This window comes from Rutilus rutilus, assembly GCF_951802725.1.
Source record: "Rutilus rutilus genome assembly, chromosome: 6".
NCBI classification, from domain to species: Eukaryota; Metazoa; Chordata; class Actinopteri; order Cypriniformes; family Leuciscidae; genus Rutilus; species Rutilus rutilus.
The window spans coordinates 260001-285100 of record NC_140214.1 but is presented as its reverse complement, the minus strand read 5'-3'; the positions used below and the strand labels follow the sequence as shown (position 1 = coordinate 285100).

Here is a 25100-nt window from a genome sequence, read left to right as displayed (position 1 = left end):
TGGTTATTTTAGTTCTAGACTAAATGTGAAAAAAAGTAATGCAAAAGTAATGTAACGCATTACTTTTCATAGAAAGTAACTAAGTAACGAAAATAGTTACTTTTTTGGCAGTAACGCAATATTGTAATGCATTACTTTTAAAAGTAACTCTCTCCAACACTGACTAAAGATGATAAAACTAAATCTGACACAGGACTAAATTAAAAGCAGAAGGAGCATGTGTTTGGCTCTCAGATCTCACCCGTCCCATCTCACGCAGTTTGGTCAGCATGACCACGATGGTGGAGTTGTGTTCCCACAGGGTCCTCCAGAAGTCCTCCGTTGTCTCCGCCAACGGCCCCTGCGTGGCGATATACGCCTTCTGCTGCCTGAACACACACACACACACACACACACACACACACACACACACACACACACACACACACACACACACACACACACACTCAGATCAGCTCAGTGCAGGTTCTGCTCTCGTCTGATAGAGTCAGAGCAGGGAAATCTACCTGTATCCGTCGATGAAGCTGGCGTTGATGTAGTCGGACCCTTCCAGGCCTCTGATTGGCTGCAGACACACGCGTGTGGTTTCGTACGGCATGATGTTCACCAGCCGGTTCTTGAACTTGTTGCAGGGCAGATTAGCACTGACGAACCTGGAGGTGTGTGCTTTAGTGTTGGCCAGACGCTGACGGACACAAACGCATCACAATAAGGTCACGGATTTAAACTTATGCATGTTATATGAAAGTCATATTAAAACTGTCCTGGAAACACTTTATTTACAACTGGCGGATTATCACAACTGTTTATGCACCACGCAAACTTTCAATCTCAAATAGATGTGCATTTAATATGAAAATTCATCATAAAAATATGAATTACATTTAAAAATTCTGGTGATCTAAACAAAAAGTGTTATAATAAACAAATCAACAAACCAATGTTATTTATTGTATGGAAATTATGTTCTGTATATAGACTACTGGTCAAAGGTTTAGAATAAGTGTGATTTTTAATATTTCTGAAAAAGTCTCTTATTACATAAATATAATAACGCAATTAGTTACTTTTTTGTGAGTAACAATATTGTAATGCATTACTTTTCTTAAAAAGTAACTAAGTAACACAATTAGTTACTTTATTGTGAGTAACAATATTGTAATGCATTACTTTTCTTAAAAAGTAACTAAGTAACGCAATTAAGCCGCGTTTCCACCGCAGGAACTTTCCCCAGGAACTAGGAACTTTGGGCTGGTACTCGATGTGTTTACACCGCAGGAACCAGGGTCTAAATGAAGTTCCGGGTAAATATTTCCCCCTCCGATAGTCCCTGCTCACGAGGTAGTACTTTTTCAAAGTTCAGGAACTTTCAGGGGTGGGACTTGTGCGCTGCACAAGCTGATTGGTTGTGTTCACGCCGCATTTTGGTTGGATGACTCCACGCAGCAGTTTCTTTATTTTTAACCTCCCTTTTAAAAAGTGGCTTCATGCAGTAAAGTTGTCTGTCTGCAAATATGGAATTTAATAAAAAAAACTGGGGGACTGGCGACGAGTTTCAGGCTTTATTATTTGGGTATTTGTGGAAGAGGAAACTTTCTGCGCGTTCGTCACAGCCATCTCACGGCCAATGTCCGCAATAGCTGATAACATACAATTTTATATCTAACGTTAGCATTACGAGCTCTGAACACGCTTTATCAGTGCTCGTCTCTTTTCTGACACAGCTTTTAATATTAAGTCATTATGTTTACACATTGTCATCTATTGCAAGGCAAAATGTTACAAATTTACTATAACAGGATTGAAATAGCGCTTTGAGGTTGGTAACAAACAACTATTTACAAGACTGTCACTATTTATGATTGATAGACGGGGTTCAGGCTTTTTTTAAGCGTATTTGCGCAAAAGGACATTTTTGCGCGTTCGTCCCAGTCATCTCACAACATACCTTGTCTAATTTTATACGCATACGAGCTTTCTGAACACGCTTTAGTATCAGTGCTCGTCTATTTTGTTATGTTAATTACCTCGTTAGTAAACCAATAACTGCAGCACAGTTTGAATCTCCTCCAAACTTATAAATGTGGCGCTCAAAACTGATTACTGTCCGTCGCAGACTGGGAGGAGCAGTTGCGCGCAGTTTACCTTCCCGGCATAGACCGGTACTTTAGACCGCGGTGTAAACGCAGAAAGCAACCGGTCTGGGGCAAAAAAGGTTCCTGGGAAAAAAGTTCCTGGGACAAATTGTTCCGGGTAATTTCGGTGGAAAAGCGGCTTTAGTTACTTTTTTGGGAGTAATGCAATATTGTAATGAATTACTTTTAAAAGTAACCCTCCCCAACACTGACTAAATATAATAAAACTAAATCTGACACAGGACTAAATTGACTCGAATGAATCCCAGACTCCCGCACCTTGAACTCGAGCTCCATCCCGCTGACGTGTTCTCCGGGCTCCACCTGCGCGAGCGTCTGTATGTACGAGCACAGGCTTCGGGCCGCGACCTCGGTGTTCCCGCAGGCCACGGCCTCCAGCAGCGCCTCGTGGATGAAGCCGTACTGGTCCTCCGTCTGCACCATGTAGTTCCGCTGCGAGCGCATCAGGGTCACGTGACCGTACACATCCACCGCGCGCTCGTGGCGGAGCCGCTCCAGCATGGCGTCGATCACGATGAAGCAGCCGGTGCGGCCCACGCCGGCGCTGAGACACACACACACACACACACAGAAAACAGTTTTACTACGGTGTAATTTCCCTGATCTGTTTCTGGCTACTAATCCAAAAAACTGTCTGATCTCAGACTCACAGACGCTTCCATCTGACACAACAGAGAACTGTGGGATTATACGCTGTAGTGTGTGTGTGAGTGTGTGTGTGAAAGCGTGTGTATGAGAGTGTTCATAAACTCATAAAACCAGAGTCTCGATCGCCCCCCGGTGGCTGGTCCCAGTATAGCTCATAAAACCAGAGTCTCGATCGCCCCCCGGTGGCTGGTCCCAGTATAGATGAATATCAGATGATGTCACCAACATCTCCTCACTGATGTCACTCACTTCTAAAACTTGTCTGCCGCCATCTTGAGTACCTGATTCATGTCAGTTGCAAAGGAACTAGCTTGCTATGCCTTCAATATGTTGTGCGGTGGGGCGCAACAACAAAAACGGAGACCCCAAAATATCCTTTTACAGGCTACCACAGGACGAAAAAAGACGCCGTAATCTGCGGGTTGGACGGGTGGGACATGTCCCCACCACTTTTGAAACATCTCACGGCACAAATATACCAGTACAAATAAACAAAACATCTCCAGTTAACTAGCAGAGCATTCATTTAGTTCGTTTGTTAAATAAGAGACGATCTAGCGCTAAAATGTGTTGTTCCTGAAATCAAGTGATCAAAGTGCTCGTTGCCGCTGCGATCAGTGGCGTGGAGACTGTGTTTGTTTGTGGCTCGCGCACAGTCTTCACTCGGACGCGCGCTTTCAATGTGGAGAGACTCTCTATTCGTTCCAGTGAAATTACAAAACAAAATGCACACAAACGTGTCCCTGCCTGATATACAACCACTGATAAACATAATCGGTTTTGATGAGAAAAAAAAAAAAAGTATATGAGTGCGGATTAGAACCCAGAGCCTCTGACACGCTTGGGAAAAGTTCTGCCCCTGGACCATTTAAATACACGCTTAAAATATATGTATATGTATACAAGCGTCTGCCAAATGCATAAAAATAGTCGGATCAACATATAATATCATTGAATGCCAGGATTGGTAGTTCGGTTGCAGCGAACAGAGGCTGGAAGTACGCATCACAGTACTGATTTTTCACACTGGAGCTGTGAGTGTAAATGTTCACGTACAAGTACGAATATTTATTGTGCAAGTTCTCAAATTCACATCTACGTGCTCTCGAGTTTTGCTACTCTTTTACCTTCATAGTGAGAGTGTGTGTGTGTGTGTGAGAGAGTGTGTGTGTGTGTGAGTGTGTGTGTGTGTGAGAGAGTGTGTGTGTGTGTGTGTGAGTGAGTGAGTGTGTGTGAGTGTGTGTGTGTGTGAGTGAGTGAGTGTGTGTGAGTGTGTGTGTGTGTGTGTGTGAGCATCAGTATTGAGATCACAGACACTGGTCAGCAGATCAACATCACACCGCACTGCAGCAAAAGGTTGAATCTTCTGAACTTCAACTCAATTTCACAAACCCTCGTCCTCAATGAACCCAGTGAATCCCAGCAGAACCTCAGCGAGTCAGAGACCCGGTCGAGACCAGAACCAGAACCTGAACCTGTGAGGTTCAGATCAACACCAGACGAATCTCTGATAGTGATGGGAGAAGCTCTGAATCAACTGAACCAATTGGTTCTCAAAATGATTCACTGTTTTGAATCGGTCTGAACGGCACACGCTGGCGACTCCTGCTGGTCAGAACGTGTAAATGCAACGAAAACTGCATGTAAAAACAACTGCAAATGTTTTACTGAAAATTGAATTTTTAACAGCAATTAACAAATCATCTAATACCATTAAATATTAAGTGTTTGTATAATATTTGCTATTTAATTAAATTGTAGGGCTTTTTAAAGGCCAATAATAGTCTATTCACTACAACTCTTCCTTTTAATTATACAAATGTGTGTTAAAAAATGTCTAAAACTGATCTGAGATCAGGTATAACCATATAAATGCTGGTTTATGGGTTCACAGAGATCATTGCCCTCATGAAACGTTTCTAATCAGTTATGACGAAACAAATCCACGTTTACTGAAATCACGTGACTCTGAATCTTTGTTACACTGAATCACAGCTTGGAAACGAATGATTCTCAAGGTTTTGCAGCTTCAGGAAGCAGCGTTTGTCTGAGCTTTGAGGACAGGCTAGTTTAGTCTCGAGAGCCGTCCTCAATAAACGAATGAATACAGCAACTCTTATATAACAAGCAGAAGAGTCTTACTCTACAAGAGGAAGCATTGGAGAGGGAATGAAACACACACACATCAGTGTTTACGGTGCATCTATCCTCGGCCCCGGGGAAGACGCACGGATCGATGTGAAACACAGAAGCTCTGCATTGGAGAGCCAGTGAAGGCTTGATCATCCAGCCGGTGGATCTCTCAGAATAACCCCCGACAGGATGAGGAGGACACAGACAAGAAGCGGAGATCTTGATCAGCCTGAAGGGGTTTATTCTGAGATCACACACACACACACACACACTCACTCACACACACACACACCTGAAAATCCCCTAACATCTCAAAATAACCCCCGACAGGATGATGAGATGATAATAATAATAATAATAATAATAATATGTTTATTTTATATAGCGCCTTTCTGAGGACTCAAGGTCGACGATGGGCAGCGCGAGGAGAAATGGCGACGACAGGAACGATGTACATAGCGCGGTCGCCTAGCAACCCCGAGCTCCGTGCAGAGTCTGTATGTAGCCGCATCCAGACGAGGATGAGATTTCAGGCTACGCAGGTGGAGTAATGAATAGTTGAGAGCCATAGGTACACAGGTGAGCAATAAACCCAGAGTTAAAACTCCAAGCAGTGCAGAGATGTTGCAAATAATATGCATATTCAGACCGCGGGACAACACAACATCACTGGCATTTGAAAAATGTACTTTTCTTGCAAAAAATGCAAGAAAGCAGCAGTAACGTTACTCTCGTTGCTAATTGTGCACGATCAACACAGCATGACGACCTTTCAGATAAATTGAATGACTGGGGGTAACCAACCATCCAAAAGACTGTCCACGATAGATAAGCGAGGGAGTGGAGACTATGTAGAAGGTACAGTGGAGTAGTGCGAGGATCGGCAGACAGCTGATGAGTAGTGTGAGTTGGATGAATGCCAGTGATGAGTTGAAGAGTTGTCAGTGTCTGCGTCGTATCCAAAATAATATCCAGAGGTAAGTGACAATCAATAAAGTCCAGGGAAACGTCCAGTTCAGCAGGGAAGATGATGATGACACGAAACACAGCAGTGTTCAAAACAGACAGACAAAAGTTACAGCGTGTCTGCGTTGTATACGAATAAGTCCGTGTCTGCGTTGTATCCGAAATAAGATCCAGAGGAAAGTGAGTCGTGACAGCAATAAAGTCCAAGCAAACGTCCAGTTCAGCAGGGAGATGACACGGTAGACGCGAAACACAGCACAGTGTTCAAAACAAACAAACAAAAAGTTCCAGCGAGAAGCGGCAGCAAGGCGCGTACAAATGATCAATGTAACTCCACAACAACTACACAAATGTCTCCACTAACATTCAGAAACTCTTCCTGAGTCTCTCCGTAAGGCTGCACTCGCTACTGGTTATTCTGGGATTCTGGATGAGTGAGATTTGCCGGAGTTTCTGAAGCTCGGGTAAAGACTCCGCCCTCTTCTGAACGGAGGCGGAGCTAAAGCTCATTTGCATTTAAAGGGACACACACTAAAACGGCGTGTTTTTGCTCACAGCTGTCGTATCATGTCTTTCGCTGTAAAGCTGTTCGAGGCAACCCGTATTGTTAAAAGGGCTATATAAATGAAGGTAGGACTTGAACTCTGACCTGCAGTGGACGATGACGGGACCAGCGTCGGGAGGGTTGCAGGCTTTCACCCTGCGGAGGAAGGCCAGGAATGGAGTGGGATATTCGGGAACGCCGTGGTCGGGCCAAGCCGTAAACTGGAACTGTCGGACCTCCCTCCTCTCGTTACACCCGCTCTGATGAGGAAAACACCAGGGTCAGAGTCTCACACACACACACACACACACACACACACACACACACACACACACAATGTACAACACACACACTGTTCAACACACACACCGTTTCTCAGACGATAGAATAGAAACTAGGGCTGTAACGTTCTCGGTAAAAATACGAACCGTACCGTTTTCCACCCACGGTTCGGCACGCACTTGCACCGCGGTTGATCTTAAATCTGGTTTGTTGAAAATAACAACGCGTAAAGCAGACAGTTCTGCTAATGTGTGTTTCTGTTGATGGATGCACACACTGGCTCCCCAATAATACATTACAACAGAGACAGTCAAAAAAACATGAACAAAATGGTTACTCTTTGTAAACTTTGTTCAATGCGATTCAAGTCTTGAGACTGAATGGACAAATTCACACAAAAATGATGTCAACATGTCGATCTTGATGAGTATCCTAGCAGACATAGATGCCTTAAGTGAACTTATACAGTCGAGGAAGACAGTGCATGTGTGTGTCAGTATCAGTGCATTATGTCTTAAAGGGACAGCAGCCTAATATTACTGTCTGTGTATTTAATGTTAATCAAACAACAAAAGACAAGGAAATCACTCAAAGCTCTGGACTGAACAGCTTTTGTAACTTTTAAACTTTTTATACAGTCAAATATGCAATGTTATTTTACATTTGATTAATTTATTCAATTTCTGTACCTGAATACTAATGTTAGACCTGAAAAACCTGAAAAGCACTGTTCATTTTATTAGTATCTTTGCTCTATTGTATTTGTTTGTGCTGTAGCTTGTAGTTTGATTATATGTTCTTTTTTTCTTTATTTTTCTTTCAACAGTAGTCCTTCTTTCCCTGAACAGAGCACATACCGAACCTCACAGAATCCGTGAACTCAAAACCGTGAAACAAACCGAAGCGTGAGCTATTTAAACCGCTGCACCCCTGATATAAAGGTGAACACGCCTCACCTTATGCAGAGAGAAGGTCCGCACACAGAAAGTGGCCAGCTCCATGGTGTCCAGCAGAGAGACCTGGACCGCCCCGTACAAGTCCATGCCGCGACTGGGCCAGTACTGGTCACACTTTATCTAAACAAGAGGGAAACATGACATGAAGACCAGCTGAACGTGCGACTCGTTTACATGCAAACAAATAATCCGTCAGTAATGTATTGACGGCTCAATCACACTGAAAAGCCTTCGTGTAAAACACCTTCATCGACCCGATTGAGCTCGATCCCAATGAGATTTCGATCGGATTGAAAGGGCCGGTTTATTCCTTTTCTAATCCGTTCGAGAGAACATGTGAACACTTGATCGGATTAAAAACCGAAACTGAAAGACTGCACATGTGCAATGACGTGAAAATAGCGTAATTTTTATTACTGCGTGATCAATATAAGAGCACAGCACAACGGTTCATATCATTGTCTCCAAATTATGACCAGCAATGGATGAATATTAAGTCTGCTGTTTAAAACAAATAAAGAACCAATGTAGGACAATGGTTATTATTAACATCGGAAACATTGGGCCCTATCTTACACCCGGCGCAGTGCAGTGCCAAGCACGACGCGAGTGTTTTTTGCTAGTTTCAGCCCGACGCAGTTTTCATTTTCACGTCCTGCGCCACGCTGTTTAAATAGCAAATGCATTTGCGCCCATTTGTGGCCCATGGGCTACTGGTCTGAGAATGAGTGTGTTCTGGTGCATTGATGGACCATTGCTATTTTGAGGAACTGAAATACACTGAGCCGTTGACCAACTGAAACCTGATCTAAAGTCAATGGCGCAATATTTTTTTTGTTATATTTAAAGAGCGCGTTAGTAATGTGCGCTTATAGGCGGGTCTCTACACTCTGCTCTATTACACACACAGGGGACGCACAGCAGCACACAAACATGCCAAATATAAAAAAATAAAAGGATTACAATGTAAAAGATTATTATTGTGTACATAAAGATATGGTGAATCCGGCTTGTCCCGTAGATGTTCTGCTTGCGCACTTCTACCTCACGCACGAGCAGATCCGTTCGCGCTCTGGAGAAGGCTTCGGTCTTTCCACTATCAAGTTCCGTCATGTAAATAGCGAATCCGCCATGGCGCGAGCGCAACTGGCATTTAAAAGGAATGGGAGATGAGACTCTGATTGGTTTAACGCACATAAATCCCAAAACACACACATTACTCATTAAGAGAATAGGGACAACCGTTTTAGACCAGCGCCGGGAGCGCCGACCATTTTTCCCATCGTTAAACTAGCAAAAGTGGATTCGGACGCCCTAAGTGAACTTGCGTCCTGCGCTTTAGACCATGCGCTTAGATCGTTAAAATAGGGCCCTTTGTATATTTGTGCAGTGAGCGCATGTCAAAACATCAATTCCAATTGAAGCTTGTGACATATAACTGGCCATCTCTCTCTCTCTCACCCGTGACTTCTCCTCGAGTTTGGTCATCATGACGACTGACGCGGCTCTCTGCTCCCACACCATCCTCCAGAAGTCCCCGAAGGTCTCGGGCAGCGGCCCCTGCGTGGCGATGTACGCGTTCTGCTTCCGGTAGCCGTCGATGTAGTTCGCGTTGATGTAGTCACTACCCATAATGCCTAGCGGAGAGAACAGGAAATGTGAAGTGTGTCGTTTATATAGTCTTCCAGTAGTTCACTGACTCATGGAAAAGCAGAACACCCGATCCGGACACACACACACACACACTCTGTATTGATGAACGATCCGGACACACACACACACACACAGTCTGATGAGAGTCAGTGTTCATACCGTCTACCGGCGCGAGGATCACACGGGTGTGGTCGTACGCAATCACGTTAGCGTAGCGGTTCTTCGGCTTGTTCACCTCCAGGTTCGAATGTTCCCATGTGAACTGCTGACCAGGATCAATCGACTGAGAGAGAGAATGAGAGAGTTATCTATCTATCTATCTATCTATCTATCTATCTATCTATCTATCTATCTATCTATCTATCTATCTATCTATCTTCCTGTCTGTCTGTCTTTCTGCTGTTTGAGTTTGATGTCTGTTTTGTTCTTCTGCAGCATGAGACAGTAAGAGGACTCACACCAAACGTGTCTAACAGCATTAACTTAACACCTTCCTATCCTCACACACACACACACACACACACACACACACACACACACACACACACACACCTCTGATTAATAAAACACCGTCTGAAGAACAGAACAGGTGATGAAGGTCACTATCTCTCCTGTCTCTCTGCGTTCCTCACCTCGTACTCCTGCGACAGATGCAGGTTGTCGTTGGCCTTCAGGCGCTCCGTGTGTTCGGGCAGATCAGAGATGGGGATGGGGGGGTGACTCATCATACCTGCGGGGGCAAAGGTCACAGCTGTCGTCATGGAGATGGCCTACAAACCCGTGTGTGCGTGTGAATCACACATGACTGCCGTCACCAGAAGAGCTGAAACACCTAGTGAGTGTCACGACACCTCGTGTGCCTACAGAGGCTAGATCTCAACTCCTGATAAATGATTCTGCCTTCTTCAATCCCAGAATGCTCAGTGAAGGAATAATACTGTTATGGTGAGAATGCTTACTATTAGTGTTTAAAAATGTGACAAAAGTGTTCATTGAAAAGCTTTTTTTCTGACTAAAACTAGACTAAAATTCCCAGGCTTTTAGTAAACTAAAACTTAAAGGTGAAGTATGTTGTTTCTGCAGCACTAGTGGCATCTAGCAGAAATACAACAATACAGCATATTTTAGCCACTCCCCCAAACTCTCCATCTGCTACAGTAGCCACTCCCCAAACTCTCCATCTGCTACAGTAGCCACTCCCCAAACTCTCCATCTGCTACAGTAGCCACTCCCCAAACTCTCCATCTGCTACAGTAGCCACTCCCCAATCTCTCCATCTGCTACAGTAGCCACTCCCCAAACTCTCCATCTGCTACAGTAGCCACTCCCCCAACTCTCCATCTGCTACAGTAGCCACGCCCCCAATCTCTCCATCTGCTACAGTAGCCACTCCCCAAACTCTCCATCTGCTACAGTAGCCACTCCCCCAACTCTCCATCTGCTACAGTAGCCACTCCCCCAACTCTCACTATAGGCTTAGCTCAAAGTGATTGATAGATTTGAGCTCTTAATGTTCTGTTGGTGCTTGAGGGGCTCAATGTTAAAACTTTTAGAGGACATAAACCAATGAATGGCATACTTATAGAATACAATAGGTTAAAATAATGTACTTTAACAAAAAAATCTTGTGTGTGTGTGTGCACCTGGTGTGTGTGTGAGCGTGTGTGTGTGTGTGTGTGTGTGTGTGTGCACCTGGTGTCTGGAAGTTGATGCGTCTCATCTCCACGGGGTCGGTGGGATGGTGAGCCATCATCTCAGCATTGTTCAGCAAACATTTGGTTCCCGGCTCAGAGTCCTTGCGTTTGCTAATGAGTGAAAGCACATGCACACACACACACACACACACACACACACACACACACACACACACACACACACACACACACACACACACACACACACACACACACACACACACACACACAAGATGTGGAGAAACTCCAGTTATTAACTGGACTCAATGGACAGAAGTCTAAGAGCAGAACTACATGAATAAAGCAGCCAGAGGATCGAGTGCGACTGAAGGGTGTTCTGCCTCAAATAAGAGCTTTAATCTTCTCAGAGATGAGGATCAGATCTCACTTACCTGTCGGGTTTACTGGAGTCCCATCAGACGCCGCGTCGCACACACACACACACACACACACAGAGAGAGAGAGAGAGAGAGAAATCAATATAGTGCATTAGTACGCGGCCGCTACATGACACCTGCTGATAACGCTCTCCTTCATCGGGGACAGTTTAACTGATCCCGCGGGACTGGATTGTTCCGGAGTAAATGGAAGAGGGCCGGGATGGATCAGACCCAAGGGTTTATCAGCTGGACCGGCCCGGTGTTTCCGCTCCCCCCCCCGGCGCCAGCAAGGTCACGCCAGCAATCTGGCAAACACGGACCCCTGCCAAGGCGTGTGTATGAGTGTGGGTGTGTGTGTGTCTGTGTGTGTGAGTGGCAAACACGGATCCCTGCCACAGTGTGTGTGTGAGTATGTGTGTGTGTGTGTGTATGTGTGAGTGGCAAACACGGATCCCTGCCGCAGCGTGTGTGTGAGTGTGTGTGTGTGTGTGTGAGTGTGAGTGTGTGTGAGTGTGTATGTGTAAGAGAGTGCGTGTGTGTGTGAGAGTGTGTGTGTGTGTATGTGTGAGAGAGTGTGTGTGTGTGAGTGAGTGAGTGAGTGAGTGAGTGTGTGTGTGTGTGTGTGTGTGTGTGTGTGGCTGATATAGACCTGATCCTGATCTCTCTGTCGGGTTTATTCTGAGAGAACAACCGGCTGGATGAACATTATCTCTTATATAAAGCACTGTGAACTAACATTAACAAAGATTAAAGTTCATGTTAGTTAATACAGTAACTAATGTTAAATAGTGAACCTTATTGTAAAGTGTTACAGAGTTTTCATGTCTGTCACGTTTTAGTGAGTCATCATCATCATCATCATCATCATCACTAACTCCTGCTATTGCTGCAGTCTCTCTCCTCCACAGGGCTAGCAGAAGCAGAACTCAAACTAATGTAACGGTGAACAATATCAAATGTTTGCGTTAGATTAGAGTTCATATGAGAGTCTGAATTACAAACACAAGCAGAATTAACTAGTTTAGTAAGAAAACAGTGTATAGTGTTGTAAACACATCTTTAAAATGAACATATAAAAAGCTTTACTAGATTTTCAGTGTTAATAACTGGAGATGTGTCGCAGTCTGAGGAGAGTTTATGTTCAACATTTACTAATACATCATTAAAATCAAAAGTTGTATCTTTTATTATTATTGAATGGCCCTAATGAACTAACATTAAACAGTTTAATTAACATTAACAAAGATTAATAAATATACACAATTTCACATATGCACATAATATACATATATCATAAGATAACTGAATGATTCCTCTTGCCTGGTTTCCTCCAGGTCCTCTGATTGAGTCTTCAGCTCAGACTCTATTATCTTCCTGGCCAGAAATAGACGCTTCCTACATATTTAATCACACGTTATTCTCTCCGTCGGCACAGATACAGCGCTCACGAACTGCACAGTTCACATCATCTCTGCTAACGAGCATATCACTCTTTACTTATGATCATAGTTATTTTACATGTTGCATGTAAGCTGACATCTACTGTATGTAGACTGTGGTAATGATGCTCTTCCTCAGTGTTTCTGTCTCGTTCTCCAGCACAAACATCTAAACATTCTTAAATCAAGATTAATTTACTGGAGAAGAAGCAAAATTACTGAAGATATTAAGTAAAAAATGTAGTGAGTTTATGATTAAGAACAAATATCTCAGAAAAATAATCTTGTCTGTATATTTCTGCATGTGTTCATAAGTTTACAAAAGTTAACAAACGGAACCTTAGTGTAAAGATATTATCGATTTAAATATTAATAGATAATAATAGATTTTAGATAACATTTAAAATAATAATAGATTTTGTCTACATTATCAAGGTCTTGCAGGGGGGGGGGGGGGGGGGGGGGGGTAAACTTATGAGCACAGCATGTGACCTGACACACACACGATCACTCTGGCTCACAGGTCACACACACACACACGGGTTCACACTCACTTCTTGTAGAGCAGGATGGCGATGACGATGCAGACGATGAAGACGACGGCCAGGACGGGTCCCAGAACCCAGATCAGCCCGTCACTCGCGTCCAGCGGCTGCGGGTCCGAGTCCGGCGCGATCACGGGGTCGGTGTAAGGGCTGGCCACAAACATCTTCTGAACACACAAACACAGGAGCGTTATGTCTGCACACACACACGCACACACACATTCACTCACACTCTCACACACACACACACACACACACACAGGGCCCTATCTTGCACCCAGCGCAATTGACTTTGTACACCGACGCATGTTTCATTCCTATTTTGCACCCTAAAGCGCGTTTTCCCTCCACAGAAGCACGTCGCTAAACTAGGGAATGAACTTGCGCTCCCTGGGCGGTTCAGCGCAAAAAAGGAGGCGTGTTCCGGCGCAAACGTTCCCTGGTGCTATTTTACTGTTCCATAAAACAATTGCGCCACTGGCCAGAAAAAACCTAGTCTAAAGTCAGTGACGCGTTGCGCGTTGTTCATTATGCTATTTTAAGGGCGCATGCTTGACCATAATGTATAGAGTGCACAAACGCTCATACACTGTGATTCTCTAATCTACACAGAAGCAGCAGTTTTCATTTTTGCAAATCATATTATTACAAACGATAGATAGATAGATAGATAGATAGACAATTTATTATAAATATAATAATTTATTATAAAAGCATACATCTAGCTTACACATTTACCCACATTATTATATGCCTGTTTAACCGAAGCTAATTTGGGTGTGTTTCTCCATCCCCAATGTCACTTCTCTCTCTTTTACGGCCGTGACGAGAGCGTTGGTCTCCTCGGCTGTGAACCGCTCCTGGCAAATCCGCCGTTATAATAGCAATACGCCAAGGAAAAAATGCGTCTGCTCTTAAAGGGAATGTGAGATGATGCTCTGATTGGTTTATTTCACGTTACGCCCAAACCACACCTATGAATAATGAAGCTGCTTCAGACCAACCCCTTTTAGATTTGCGCCGGGCGCAAGAGTCATTTATCCCGCCGGGAAAATATCAACAGCGCCGAGACCCGCCCACAAAGTTACTTGCGCTTTGCGCTTTGACACTTGCGTTTCAGATCGTTAAAATAGGGCCCACACACTCACACACACATACTCACGTACAGACGGCACATCTTACCCCAGTGGTGGAGTTGAGCTCAGCCAGGATGAAGAACACGTACTCCTGGCCGGACTCTAAGGCCCGGTTCTCGAAGCCGCCGTAGTCCTGCTGGTTCCCCAGTGTGAAGAAGCCGGGCAGCGTGGCGGGGGTGAAGCGGGCCGTGATGTAGGCTCTGCGCAGGTCCACCTGACGCTGCCGCGGGTCGCGCTGCTTCTGGCTGATGTCCTTCAGCAGCTGCACACACACACACACACACACACACACACACACACACACACACACAAAGACAGTCTCAAAAACACGCTTTGAAATCGCTGGTGTTTCTGACGTCACAAACTACCTTGTAACCAATCAGATCAACGTGTGATCGTCAACCAGTGGATCTCTGAGCTGAGTGAGTGAGTGGAGGCAGGGCTCATTTGCATATTCATAGAGCAGCGCATACTAAATGGGGCAAGGGTGTCGAGTTACATTCAAGATATTTTAAGGCACAAAGTATTTTTTTCAAGAAATAACGTTTAAATATGTCATTCCGGTGATCAAAGATGAGCTTTAAGGGGATAAATGATTGACGACAGGGGGACTTTAACATGATCGCTGTTGTTTGCTGTATTCAGTTTAAATATGTAAAAGTAGTGAAGCATTTTTTCTTTAGTTTTATGTTTCAATGTTGCGAAACAACAATTGGTTGTTTAATATCTGCGTGTGAGCTTCACCCTACTCATATATCACATAATGATCCGCCACTACAGAAGGGTTAGGGTCATGTTACGCCAGACGAAGTGAAATGTTGCAAGAAAGAGGCAGATCGAGCTCGTGGAAGACTTGTGCAGGTCAGAGGACTGGAGTTGTGGCTAGTGTGATATAGAGTTCAAGTGGTGTTGATAAATGTGCAGCAAATGTTGTCTTTTCCCTTCATTAACATGTTCAAATCACACAAACTCTCTTCTGAGTGTCGACGAGGCTTTCCCTGGTAAACGTCAGCAGTTCCAGCTCTAGAGTTTGCAGATCTGTAAATGCCTGAATGTAAATGTGATCTAGTGTTGTGTAGAACGGTCTCAGGTTCAGGTGTGTTATCGTCCTGTCACGTGTGTGTTCACTCCCTGCATTACATCTGTTCTCTGACCAGTGTTGGGGAAAAGCACAACAAGTAGCTCCAGTGATGTAATCAGATTACTTTTTCAAGTAACTAGTAAAGTAACGCATTACTTTTAAAATTTACAACAAAATATCCCAGTTACTTTTTCAAATAAGTAACGCTAGTAACTTTGTTTTCCCATTTATTGACTGACAGCTCTAGTGTGCAGAGAGAGTGTGTGTGTGTGTGTGTGTGTGTGAGTGTGAACATGATGGTTATTGTAGTTCTAGACTAAATGTGTGCATTACTCATCTCACCTGCACAAAAAAGATTCAGTATTCCTCAAAATGAATAAAAATCAGTCAAATGCAAAATCAGACTATGCAAACCTCCAATAATGAAATGTTAAATAAAACAAATATTTTTATGCATTTAATCTCACTTCATTGACCAATGTTCTTTGTATAGATTTTAGTTTTTATTGGTGAAGTAAGTGTTGACAGCTGAAAGGTTTGTTTGAGCGGCGCCCTCTACTGTACACGCGTGAATCTGCACTTCTGGTGTGAAAGGGTCTTTACATTTGCCCACAAACAGCACTTTTGTGATATAAAAGGCCCAGACCAGGTGAGAAAAGGTAATGCAAAAGTAATGTACCGCATTACTTTTCTTAAAAAGTAACTACTGTAAGTAACGCAAACTAGTTACTTTCCTGAGACCCTGTGTCCTCATATGAGGACATTACATTTTTGCCTCTTGACACAATGATAGTCAAATTTGTAAATCTTAGACATGTTGGCCACATTTAGGGACACTGCCCACACCATCTTGTGGTGATATAACAACATTACACCAATGTCAGTGAGAAGAAAATGGCTGGAAAATCAGCAAAATATCAGCAAAACACTTCCCGAAAGAAAAATGACCCAGGTAAAAAATCTATTCAAATTATATGAATGAAACAAATGTATTTATGTACAATACTGTCTCCATCATCATATGGGGATTAAAATTTGACATATTTTAGTAATAGTAGCACTCCAGGACATCAGTAAATGTGAAGTACTCGTTTGAGGACATTGGGACTATATTACGTTATTTATTCTACCATGTGGTTAGCTAAACTTGGGAATTTTTAGACGGATCGCAATAGCATTGAAAAAACTAAATTTGTCTGTGTGTGTGTGTGTGTGTGTGTGTGTGTGTGTGTGTGTGTGTGTGTGTAAGCATGAATTATTGAGTTAACATGGAAAAACTGGTTTGCTTTAGTGCAGAAAACTGGTAAAAATCAAGAATTTCAAAATGAAAGTGAGCCAATAAGTGGCCTTCTACTGCTCCCTGCAGGCCATTACCAGTACTATTATAAAAATCAGATTTTGTCAAGTGTTTATCACTTCATTTGTACTGACACTTCACATAATTGCTAGTAAAATGGTAAATTATAGACCCACTGTCCTTGCATGAGGACATCATATGGTAAAACATAGACCCACTGTCCTCGCATGAGGACATCATTTTCTGCAAAAACTACTTCCAGTACAAAAACAAATTTTAGTTATTATACTTATTAGGTCCAACTTATCCCAAATAGCAAGAACAATTATAAAATGCACACCAGGCAAGCTCTCGGGTCTCAGGAGGTTAAGGGAGTAACCCAATATTGTAATGCATTACTTTTTAAAGTAACTTTACACAACACTGCTCATATGAGGATGATAATTATCATCCGATAAGAAGACATTCCATGATTGGATAACTGGACTGACCAGCGGACCAATGGCGTCGCAGCATCTCAAATGCTGGTTTGTTTAAAGTGAAACTGGCGCTAACGCGAGTGAGATTGTGACGGCTGTACCTCCTCCAGGTCCATCTCGTCTGGGCTCTTCAGATGACGGATCACTCCTCGGGCTCTCTTCAGAGGAACCACCACCACATAGATGTTCCTGCAGGTACAGACGCAACATGAGTTAGTTAGTTCTCAGGATCTCATTAAGCACACGAGCTGCGTGCTAATGAACCCTAGCGAACGTGACGCAGACGCTGCATTTCAGCTGTGTGTGTGTGTGTGTGTGTGAGAATTACAGCAGGAATTGACAATGAATCAACATGAATTTAAAGTCCCTCTGTGGTGAAATCCAGCTTTTAATGTTGTTTAACGAGTGGGTCTCTGAGTGAGTCGAGGCGGGGCTCATTTGCATATTCATAGAGCCGCGCATACTAAATGAGGCAATGGTGTCGAGTTACATTCAAGATATTTTAAGGCATTAAGAATTTTTCTTTATTAAAAAAACGTTTAAATATGTCATTTTAGTGATAGGGATAAAATGATTGACTTCTTTAACAGCACTTTACAATAAGGTCCCATTAGTTAATGAAAGTTAATGCAATAACTAACATTATCAATGTGCAATACAATTGTTACAGTATTTATGTTAGAAATGCAGTGAACCGTCTGAGTTTGTGAACATCAGTGAGCAGTTTTTGCGTGTCGTATATTTCTCACAGATGAAGCAGCACTTGTCGGCTGTAACACACACATCTGCACAGTGAGAAGCGGAAGCGTGAGATCGTGCTGTAAAGTGTGTGCGCTGCAGTTATTGCATCGGGAGCTGAAATGATTTTCTTCCTGAGCTCAGCATCCAGAAGCAGCCAGAAACACAGATTGACTGCGGCTCTGAATTATTCACAGTGCAGCAACCGGACGATTCCTGCATGTGTGTGTGTGTGTGCATGACTCCTCTCCTGCATGTGTGTGTGCGCTTGACTCCTCTCCTGCATGTGTGTGCGCTTGACTCCTCTCCTGCATGTGTGTGCGCTTGACTCCTCTCCTGCATGTGTGTGTGCGCTTGACTCCTCTCCTGCATGTGTGTGCGCATGACTCCTCTCCTGCATGTGTGTGTGCGCTTGACTCCTCTCCTGCATGTGTGTGCGCTTGACTCCTCTCCTGCATGTGTGTGTGCGCATGACTCCTCTCCTGCATGTGTGTGCGCTTGACTCCTCTCCTGCATGTGTGTGTGCGCATGACTCCTCTCCTGCATGTGTGTGTGCGCTTGACTCCTCTCCTGCATGTGTGTGCGCTTGACTCCTCTCCTGCATGTGTGTGTGCGCATGACTCCTCTCCTGCATGTGTGTGCGCTTGACTCCTCTCCTGCATGTGTGTGTGCGCTTGACTCCTCTCCTGCATGTGTGTGCGCATGACTCCTCTCCTGCATGTGTGTGTGCATGACTCCTGTCCTGCATGTGTGTGTGCGCATGACTCCTCTCCTGCATGTGTGTGCGCTTGACTCCTCTCCTGCATGTGTGTGTGCGCTTGACTCCTCTCCTGCATGTGTGTGTGCGCTTGACTCCTCTCCTGCATGTGTGTGTGCGCTTGACTCCTCTCCTGCATGTGTGTGCGCTTGACTCCTCTCCTGCATGTGTGTGCGCTTGACTCCTCTCCTGCATGTGTGTGTGTGCATGACTCCTCTCCTGCATGTGTGTGTGCGCTTGACTCCTCTCCTGCATGTGTGTGCGCTTGACTCCTCTCCTGCATGTGTGTGCGCTTGACTCCTCTCCTGCATGTGTGTGTGCGCTTGACTCCTCTCCTGCATGTGTGTGCGCATGACTCCTCTCCTGCATGTGTGTGTGCGCTTGACTCCTCTCCTGCATGTGTGTGCGCTTGACTCCTCTCCTGCATGTGTGTGTGCGCATGACTCCTCTCCTGCATGTGTGTGTGCGCTTGACTCCTCTCCTGCATGTGTGTGCGCTTGACTCCTCTCCTGCATGTGTGTGTGCGCATGACTCCTCTCCTGCATGTGTGTGTGCGCATGACTCCTGTCCTGCATGTGTGTGTGCATGACTCCTCTCCTGCATGTGTGTGCGCTTGACTCCTCTCCTGCATGTGTGTGTGCGCTTGACTCCTGTCCTGCATGTGTGTGCGCTTGACTCCTCTCCTGCATGTGTGTGTGCGCTTGACTCCTCTCCTGCATGTGTGTGTGCGCATGACTCCTCTCCTGCATGTGTGTGTGCGCTTGACTCCTCTCCTGCATGTGTGTGCGCTTGACTCCTCTCCTGCATGTGTGTGTGCGCTTGACTCCTGTCCTGCATGTGTGTGCGCTTGACTCCTCTCCTGCATGTGTGTGTGCGCTTGACTCCTCTCCTGCATGTGTGTGTGCGCTTGACTCCTCTCCTGCATGTGTGTGCGCTTGACTCCTCTCCTGCATGTGTGTGTGCGCATGACTCCTCTCCTGCATGTGTGTGCGCTTGACTCCTCTCCTGCATGTGTGTGTGCGCTTGACTCCTCTCCTGCATGTGTGTGTGCGCTTGACTCCTGTCCTGCATGTGTGTGCGCTTGACTCCTCTCCTGCATGTGTGTGTGCGCTTGACTCCTCTCCTGCATGTGTGTGTGCGCTTGACTCCTCTCCTGCATGTGTGTGTGCGCTTGACTCCTCTCCTGCATGTGTGTGTGCGCTTGACTCCTGTCCTGCATGTGTGTGTGCGCTTGACTCCTCTCCTGCATGTGTGTGTGCGCTTGACTCCTCTCCTGCATGTGTGTGTGCGCTTGACTCCTGTCCTGCATGTGTGTGTGCGCTTGACTCCTCTCCTGCATGTGTGTGTGCGCTTGACTCCTCTCCTGCATGTGTGTGTGCGCATGACTCCTCTCCTGCATGTGTGTGTGCGCTTGACTCCTCTCCTGCATGTGTGTGTGCGCTTGACTCCTCTCCTGCATGTGTGTGTGCGCTTGACTCCTCTCCTGCATGTGTGTGCGCTTGACTCCTCTCCTGCATGTGTGTGTGCGCATGACTCCTCTCCTGCATGTGTGTGTGCGCTTGACTCCTCTCCTGCATGTGTGTGTGCGCATGACTCCTCTCCTGCATGTGTGTGTGCGCTTGACTCCTCTCCTGCATGTGTGTGTGCGCATGACTCCTCTCCTGCATGTGTGTGTGCGCTTGACTCCTCTCCTGCATGTGTGTGTGCGCTTGACTCCTCTCCTGCATGTGTGTGCGCTTGACTCCTCTCCTGCATGTGTGTGCGCGCATGACTCCTCTCCTGCATGTGTGTGCGCTTGACTCCTCTCCTGCATGTGTGTGTGCGCTTGACTCCTCTCCTGCATGTGTGTGTGCGCTTGACTCCTGTCCTGCATGTGTGTGTGCGCTTGACTCCTCTCCTGCATGTGTGTGTGCGCTTGACTCCTCTCCTGCATGTGTGTGTGCGCATGACTCCTCTCCTGCATGTGTGTGCGCTTGACTCCTCTCCTGCATGTGTGTGCGCTTGACTCCTCTCCTGCATGTGTGTGTGCGCTTGACTCCTCTCCTGCATGTGTGTGTGTGCATGACTCCTCTCCTGCATGTGTGTGTGCGCTTGACTCCTCTCCTGCATGTGTGTGTGCGCTTGACTCCTCTCCTGCATGTGTGTGTGCGCATGACTCCTCTCCTGCATGTGTGTGTGCGCTTGACTCCTCTCCTGCATGTGTGTGCGCTTGACTCCTCTCCTGCATGTGTGTGCGCATGACTCCTGTCCTGCATGTGTGTGTGCGCTTGACTCCTCTCCTGCATGTGTGTGTGCTTGACTCCTCTCTCCTGCATGTGTGTGTGCGCTTGACTCCTCTCCTGCATGTGTGTGTGCGCTTGACTCCTGTCCTGCATGTGTGTGTGCGCTTGACTCCTCTCCTGCATGTGTGTGTGCGCTTGACTCCTCTCCTGCATGTGTGTGTGCGCTTGACTCCTCTCCTGCATGTGTGCGCTTGACTCCTCTCCTGCATGTGTGTGTGCGCTTGACTCCTCTCCTGCATGTGTGTGTGCGCTTGACTCCTCTCCTGCATGTGTGTGTGCGCATGACTCCTCTCCTGCATGTGTGTGCGCTTGACTCCTCTCCTGCATGTGTGTGCGCTTGACTCCTCTCCTGCATGTGTGTGTGCGCTTGACTCCTCTCCTGCATGTGTGTGTGTGCATGACTCCTCTCCTGCATGTGTGTGTGCGCTTGACTCCTCTCCTGCATGTGTGTGCGCTTGACTCCTCTCCTGCATGTGTGTGTGCGCTTGACTCCTCTCCTGCATGTGTGTGTGCGCATGACTCCTCTCCTGCATGTGTGTGTGCGCTTGACTCCTCTCCTGCATGTGTGTGCGCTTGACTCCTCTCCTGCATGTGTGTGCGCATGACTCCTGTCCTGCATGTGTGTGTGCGCTTGACTCCTCTCCTGCATGTGTGTGTGCTTGACTCCTCTCCTGCATGTGTGTGTGTGCATGACTCCTCTCCTGCATGTGTGTGTGCGCTTGACTCCTCTCCTGCATGTGTGTGTGCGCTTGACTCCTCTCCTGCATGTGTGTGTGCGCTTGACTCCTCTCCTGCATGTGTGTGTGCGCATGACTCCTCTCCTGCATGTGTGTGTGCGCATGACTCCTCTCCTGCATGTGTGTGTGTGCATGACTCCTCTCCTGCATGTGTGTGTGTGCATGACTACTCTCCTGCATGTGTGTGTGTGCATGACTCCTCTCCTGCATGTGCACCGTCTGATCAAACACCTCACATATGTGTTCAAACACACACACACCTATAGACTAAACACGTAATACGCATGTGCACGCCATGACCATTTTCACAGATTCACGTTTTTGAAGTTTACACAGAGATGATAATGTTTTCAACATTTTTCAAAACTTGCACCTTGGATCCTGTTTCAAAGTTTGCGTTCTGGATCTCTGCAACGGAAGTGAATCAATCAAAACTAACTTTATTCTTCATATATCAGCTCCGTCAGTATTATCAGCAGATATGGCGTTTCTCAGCAGCGGATGACCCTCCTCCCTCCCCAGCTCCACCTGTCCCAGTCAGGATTCCCCCTGAATCAGACTAACTTCTCAATTATGTTGTACATTAAAATCTTGAACTAATTATATCTGCAATACATTCATGTTGGTTTTGTTCTGTTTACCCTGAAGGGGGTTATTGCTTATCCATGCTAGGCTGTTCTTGCCCAGAACAGAACCAATCCGCCAATCCAGACTATATGCTAATTGTTGTTTGTATTTGACGATAGTGGTCCTGACAGAAATGAAGGAGACTTGACTTGACGCATGTGTGCGCATGATTCCTCTCATGCATGAGCACAGTCTGATCCAGCATCTCGTGTTAGTGGCCCCTAAGTTAATAACTAATGATCTTTGCAACGGAAGTGAATCAATCATAAACTAACTTTATCTGGACAATAACTTTATTCTAGATCTGCTGTAAAGCCAAAACAATCTCTGTTACTGTAATCTCCTGTTATCACTGTAAAGCTGCTGTGAAACTCTATATTGTTAAAGCGCTGTATAAATGAAGGAGACTCGACGTATGTGTGCGCATGTCATGCATGATTGGCGTGTCCTCAAGCGTGTGCTGATTGGCTCGGGCACCTGACGTGGCTCCTGGTGTCGAGCGAGGGCAGGATGATGGTGACCGTGGCCTCGGCTTCTCGCGTGTGGTCCAGCTCGGGCCGGCGGATCAGGATGGGTGGCGAGGTCTTGGCGTGGATGCGGTGTCTCAGTCCTCCCATGTTCCCCTCGGGACTGGTGATCTTGAAGTCGTAACTGGTGTCCGGCTGAAGGTTGGGAATCACCGCCTTCCTCAGACGAGCGTCCACCTCCATCTTCTGCCGGTTATACTCCACCTGAGGACCAGAGGACCGTTGCTAGAGTCAGAAACTCAAGAGCCACCAAACACTGCTGTCTTGCGAATGAGCGGCCAGAACACATTAAAAGTTTCTGATTTCTCTCACTCACTCACTCACTCACTCACTCACTCACTCACTCACTCACTCACTCACTCACTCACTCACTCACTCACTCACACTCTCTCTCTCTCTCTCTCTCTCTCTCACACACACACTCACTCACACACTCACACACACACACACACACACACACACACACACACACACACACACTCATTCACTCACTCACACACACTCTCACTCACACACAAGCACACACTCACTCTCTCACTCACACACACTCACTCACTCTCTCTCTCACTCACTCACTCACACACTCACTCTCTCTCTCTCACTCACACACTCACTCTCTCTCTCTCACTCACACACTCACACACACACACACACACACACACACACACACACTCACTCACACACTCACTCACTCACTCACTCACTCACTCACTCACTCACTCACTCACACTCTCTCTCTCTCTCTCTCTCTCTCTCTCTCACACACACACTCACTCACACACACACACACACACACACACACACACACACACACACACTCACTCACTCACTCACTCACTCACACACACACACACACACACTCACTCACGCACTCACTCACTCACACACTCACACTCACTCACTCACTCACTCACTCACTCACTTTCTCTCACTCACACACTCACTCACACACACACACACACACACACACACACACACACACACACACACACACACACACACACACACACACACACTCACTCACTCACTCACTCACTCACTCACTCACTCACTCACTCACTCACACACACACACACTCTCTCACCCACACACACACACACACACACACACTCTCACTCACACACACACACACACACACACACACACACACACACACACACACTCACTCACTCACTCACTCACTCACTCACTCACTCACTCACACACACACTCACACACTCACTCACTCACTCACTCACTCACTCACTCTCTCACTCACTCACTCACTCACTCACTCACTCACTCACTCACACACACACACACTCACTCTCTCTCTCTCTCTCACTCACACACTCACTCTCTCTCTCTCACTCACACACTCACACACACACACACACTCACACACTCACTCACTCACTCACTCACTCACTCACTCACTCACTCACTCACTCTCTCTCACTCACACACACACTCACTCACACACACACACACACACACTCACTCACTCACTCACTCACTCACTCACACACACACACACACACACACACACTCACTCACTCACTCACTCACTCACTCACGCACTCACTCACTCACACACTCTCACTCACTCACTCACTCACTCACTCACTCACTCACTCACTCACTCACTCACTCACTCACTCACTCACTCACTCTCTCTCACTCACTCACACACTCACTCACACACACACACACACACACACACACACACACACACACACACACACTCACTCACTCACTCACTCACTCACTCACTCACTCACTCACTCACTCACACACTCACTCTCTCACCCACACACACACACACACACACTCTCACTCACTCACTCACTCACTCACTCACTCACACACACACTCACACACACACACACACACACACACACTCTCACTCACTCACTCACTCACACCTCCTTCTGCCACGCCCACATCTCAGCAAAACTAACAACTGATGCATCGAATCAAATCACTACATCCTTTTTTCTTCCCACACACTAATTCCCCAATGCAGCGACTCACAGTGAAGCGATAGGGGGCGCTGTTCTCCGG

General features: G+C 46.0%; 1 protein-coding gene across 1 annotated transcript in view; it reads right to left on the bottom strand.

The window, feature by feature from the left end:
* The window catches only part of ptprsb (protein tyrosine phosphatase receptor type Sb), a 111120-nt gene that overhangs the window by 5465 nt on the left and 80555 nt on the right, over nucleotides 1–25100 (bottom strand). Inside the window, exons 15-29 of the mRNA XM_084410262.1 lie at nucleotides 25071–25100; nucleotides 23008–23261; nucleotides 17491–17578; nucleotides 14579–14794; nucleotides 13410–13563; nucleotides 12079–12092; nucleotides 11031–11145; nucleotides 9971–10068; nucleotides 9498–9621; nucleotides 9147–9322; nucleotides 7686–7805; nucleotides 6553–6707; nucleotides 2415–2700; nucleotides 507–685; nucleotides 242–368 (exon numbers count right to left, since the gene is read on the bottom strand). The exon at nucleotides 25071–25100 is cut by the window's right edge and continues 65 nt beyond it. Coding sequence (XP_084266388.1) covers nucleotides 242–368; nucleotides 507–685; nucleotides 2415–2700; nucleotides 6553–6707; nucleotides 7686–7805; nucleotides 9147–9322; nucleotides 9498–9621; nucleotides 9971–10068; nucleotides 11031–11145; nucleotides 12079–12092; nucleotides 13410–13563; nucleotides 14579–14794; nucleotides 17491–17578; nucleotides 23008–23261; nucleotides 25071–25100 — 2136 coding nt within the window. The remainder of the gene's footprint in view (nucleotides 1–241; nucleotides 369–506; nucleotides 686–2414; nucleotides 2701–6552; nucleotides 6708–7685; nucleotides 7806–9146; nucleotides 9323–9497; nucleotides 9622–9970; nucleotides 10069–11030; nucleotides 11146–12078; nucleotides 12093–13409; nucleotides 13564–14578; nucleotides 14795–17490; nucleotides 17579–23007; nucleotides 23262–25070) is intronic.